The 4,660-nt window shown below is 50.6% G+C and overlaps 1 protein-coding gene across 1 annotated transcript in view; it reads left to right on the top strand.

Moving 5' to 3' along the window:
• The first annotated feature begins 294 nt into the window (after nucleotides 1-294).
• RIPK4 (receptor interacting serine/threonine kinase 4) overlaps nucleotides 295-4,660 on the top strand; it is a 30,734-nt gene continuing 26,368 nt past the window's right edge. The window contains exon 1 of the mRNA XM_007947283.1: nucleotides 295-476. Within this exon, the coding sequence (XP_007945474.1) occupies nucleotides 295-476 (182 nt within the window). The remainder of the gene's footprint in view (nucleotides 477-4,660) is intronic.

The following is a 4,660-nucleotide window of genomic DNA, read 5'->3' on the forward strand; positions in this document are numbered from 1 at the left end:
GATGGCACATAACAACAACAACAACATATATATATAAGGCAAGTCAGCTTCCCACAGGCGCCAGGCCCTTCTCAGGCTCTGAAGCCCCCAGGGGAGGACGTACTGTCCCAATTTATCAGTCCAGCCCAATTTATCCCTCGATCTACAAAGGACCTGGCTGGGGCAGAGCAGGGGCGGGGTTGGCGGGGGTAGGGCCCTCTGCGGAAGTGACGTTGAGGGCGGGCGGGGCTCTCACCTGGGCACCTGGGCACCTGGGCGGCCGCGGCGGCGCGGGGCGGTGGCCAGAGGCGCGCGATGGAGGCTGAGTGCGGGAGCCCGTGGACCCTGGGACTGCTGCGCACTTTCGAAGCGAGCGAATTCGCAGGCTGGGAGAAAGTCGGCTCCGGCGGCTTTGGGCAGGTGTACAAGGTGCGACACGTCCACTGGAAGACATGGCTGGCCATCAAGTGTTCTCCGAGCCTGCACGTCGACGACAGGTCAGCTGCCCGGGAGGGGCGTCGCGGAGCAGGGGCTAGCTACAGTGCGGGCGTCTCCATGGCCTGCTGCTGCCGGGCGTGGGGCTGGATTCTTGGGTTCTACTGCACTTATCTGACTCTTCTACCGAGCCAACTCCAGAGAAAAAAAAAAGCAGCAGCGTCAGCTCGACCGGCCCAGGCCAAGGGACTGCGGGAGGGGTTTGGCGAGCGTCGAGTTGGAACTCGCACGTCGGGGCTCCCGGCGATCAGAGTCTCTCGGGGCTCTGGGGCGGAGGGGACCGCGGCTTACCAAGTGTCCGTGGTGCTTTATGCGACTTTCTAGTCCGTGTTCTCAGCGTGGCCCTGGGAAATCTAGTGCTCACACTGCGCCTCGGCCCCGAAACGGCCTGTGCGCTGCGGTCTCTGTCGGCCTTGGAACAATTGCCGTGTGGGATTTGGGCTTTGTGAGTGTACTTAGCTCCGTGAGTTCACGTAGTAATTTACTATGAGGCACAAATTACTGTAAGACGATAATTATTTCGGTCAGAAGCTCTGGCTTGGCGCGGGCGCGGCTCTCTCGGCGCCCGGGCGCGCGCGTTGGTACTGCGGGATTCGGGCCTGCTGGGGCCAGGCAGGAGGCTGGAGCGGGCCAGGCGCTTGCCTCTGTACACTCTTGTTTTCTGCAGTTACTTTACAGGCCGAATGTCTGGGGAAGAAGCCGACCATGGTCTGGACACTAACCTGCTCTCTGGCGGTGCCGTTCGGCACCCGCGCACCAATTGCCCGATCCCAAAGCCGGGACAGAACCTTGTCTCTCACCGCCTCCTAAAAAGTTTTCAAGTTAATGAGGACGATTGTAGAACAGTACCTCACCCCCTTTAATTTTCGCGGATTTCACCTTTTATTTTTGAGTTTTAATAATTTATTTGTCAGCTTCAATTTAGCATACTGGTATTATCTTTTAATGAACTTTATATTCTACGTGGAAGTTATTTTGTATTTATATTCAACTGGTGGCATTTTGCTGTCAGCCTCAGACCCAATGTTTCTGGTCAACTTCAGTGTAGTGGTGACAAGTGTCTTAGAAATCCACTAGCTCAGATGCTATGTTTGCTGAGGCTGTTCATGTTCAAACTCTTTACCTTCCTTTCTCCCTCCTTGCTTTGCAGCTGGTCCTGGGAACGTCTCAGGCCAGAAGGGGCGCTGTGGTTGTTTTGATGAAATCTAAACCCATTTTGAATGCCAGCCTGTGGTTAGATTCTGGAAGGTGGGGGTGCACCATAGGGACATTTTTTTTGTGCTTTCCGGACGGTTGTCTGATGGAGTATTCTAGTCAAAATGAGTGTTGTTTATCAGCGAAAGCTTTAATGTAATTTCTTGTATTGGAAGAGCAGTGTAAACAGCCCTTTCCCAGGCTGACTCAATAGCCTTATCCTTAGAATCTTCTGTTATTCCAATGACCAGCCCCTTGATTTTGGGTGGCCTACTTGGACGTAGGGTTTGTCTACTTGAGGTGGGCTATATAGGCTATTGCATCACCTGAGTGGAACAGTATTTTGTCCTTTACCTGGAAGCCTTTTCTGCCCAGCCCCTGCCAGGCAGGTGGTGGCTTGCACTGGGCCGTGATGGCGAGGTCAGCATCCCTCAACAGGAAGCGTCTCACCTCCTGCACGTTGCTGGGCAAGGCAGAATGGATTGGGTTTTTTTTTTTTTTTTTTTTTCATTTGCAGCAATGATTGATTTCTTTGATTGAGATGATCACACTCCTGTTCTCTTCGGAGAAGGTGACTCCTTTATGTTCATTATTGACTATGTTGGCCTCAAGATACTGGTTAGGAATTTGCATCTGTCCTGCTATGGTGGTAATCCCTAGGTAGTGGAAATGGTTATGCTTTTGACTACTAGCTGAAAGGTTGGCATTTCAAACCCACCCACAGGCACTTTGGAAGACAGGCCTGGTGATCTGCTTCCATAAGATCACAGTCTTGAAAACACTATGGAGCCATTCTACTGTGCACACATGGGGTCATCATGGGTCAGAATACGCTTGTCGGCATCTAACAACAGCAACTGCTGTGTTGCAGAAGGAGTTGATTCAACTCAGTCTTACAGAGTTTCACCTAGACTTTGAGACAGTCACTGAGCTACGAATCCTGCCCACTTTGTGACAGGTGGGCTCTAGCTGCTTGATGAGCTGCCTCCCATCCCACTCCGCTGTTAACAAGGTGTTTCCTAGAGTGCCAAAATCCAAACCAAACTCACTGCTGTCGAGTCTGATCTGACTCATAGTAATCCCTTCTTGGGTTTCCAAGGTGGTATTACTATGGAAGTAGATTGCCTGGTCTTCCTTCTGAGGAGTGGTGGTGGGTTTGAACTGCCAGCCTTCTGGTCAGCAGTCAGATGCCTTAGGCACTACACCACCAGAGTGTGCAATAGGATTTTCTTGGTGGCCCTGCTTGCCCTCAGTCTGTGCCCCTGTCCAGCTAAGTCTTGTCTCCCCTGATGGAGGGACTGCACCTCTCACCCCATCCTCTAAGATATGATGCAAGAGATCAGAACTCATTTATGTCTCTTCTACTTGTTACACAGAGACCCACCACAGGTGCTGGGTGAGCCAGGATCTGTTCCTTACCCTGGGCTGCTCATTCTCAAGGCAGTCTGGGGTCTCCTGGCTCTAGCCTAATGCCCCACTTGCATAGCAAACCCTGATCCCCTGCATCCTCCACTCCAGGGTCCTCACGGGAAGCAGGCACTTCTGTGCAGGAAAGTTGGAGCTGCCAAAACAGCTGCCCAGAGAATCGTCAAGTAGTTATCAGTGACTCCCCCCCAACCCCCGTTTATATACATTTCCCCACTCCTGGGTGCCTTATGGGGCTTGGTAGCTTTGGGAGGGTCTTGTCTCTGGCGGCTTTGGGAAGGTCTCCAGCCTCCTTGGCTGACCCTATAGGATGCAATCTAGGGATTGGCTCTTGTTGCCAGGCAGGACAGAAAAGTGAGCCCAAAGGTCTGATTTCTCCCCACACTTCCCCTCCACCCCAAGCCTGGCTGTGAGTGAGGAAGCTCAAAGGGGAGTAACAAAGCACAGCTATTGCAGCAGCATTTGCAGCTGGCTAGTCGGGGCGAGCCTGAGCAAACCCCGCATTTGTAACGGCAGCACTGTCAATCGGACAAGCCCACTTCTTGTCAGTTTTAAAAATAGCAGTGTGGGAACCCCTCCAAGTGCCCTGGGAACGTAATTGGATTGGCGCAGAACGAAAAGCTCTAGCTGAGAGGCATCAGCTAACAAATGATTAAACATTTTCCCTTCTGTATTTTCCCAAAGGTGGTTCCCAGCTTTCCCTTTCTGAGAAGCCCTTTGTTACCTGAACACCTTTTACGCACCCCATCCTTTTTTCTTCTGCCTGCAGTTTACTGCTACTCCAGCCTTGCAAGACTCATACCAGGGCCTAGTTCTTTTCCCCTTTCCAAGGTAAATGGTTCTAGAAAGGAAATCACGGCTTCCTTGGGATTTCCAACTGAGCCCAGAGGAGACCTCAGAACATCTCCAGAAAGTATCATTTAGAAATGATTGTATGATGATATTTCTAATATTTGTGCTACTCTGATATTCTCCTTGCATTATAGACCAACGCTAGATAAGGAGAAAATGGAAATAATGTAAATGCTATTAAGAACCAACCAAAGCAGTTGTCATCTATTTGATTCCGATTAATGAAAAATTGAATCCCAAGCCTGGGTCTTGTTAATTCCCAGAAATTTGCTCTTTGGCACTAATAAGGGACCCTGGAGTTGCAGTATTAGGAACTCTTTTTCCCAAACTTGGAAGGAGAAAACGTTTAAAATGATAACAGAAGAGAAACATGACATCATCCTCCTGAATTATGCCTAATGTGTACAGGCCTGTAGCACGTCACAGTTGTTAATGTTGTGCTTTAATTAAGACTGATGTCAATGGGTGCTGATGGCCCAGAAATGTTCATTTCTCTGTTAACAGTGAAAAATGCAGTTTGATGATGACATGAACATGACTAGACTTGGCACCATGGTGTAAGTTTGGGATGTTCCTCAGCCCCCCCACACCCAGCACCGAGGCTACAGTTCTCATGATACTAGTCATAATAATAAGGAGGCCTGGTGGCACAGTGGCTGAGCGCTCAGCTTCTAACTAAAGGTCTTTGATTTGAGCCCACCAGTGGCTCTGCATG

Source organism: Orycteropus afer, unplaced genomic scaffold (assembly GCF_000298275.1).
Source record: "Orycteropus afer afer isolate SDZICR_OR568_19922 unplaced genomic scaffold, OryAfe1.0 scaffold00179, whole genome shotgun sequence".
In the NCBI taxonomy this organism is placed as follows: domain Eukaryota; kingdom Metazoa; phylum Chordata; class Mammalia; order Tubulidentata; family Orycteropodidae; genus Orycteropus; species Orycteropus afer.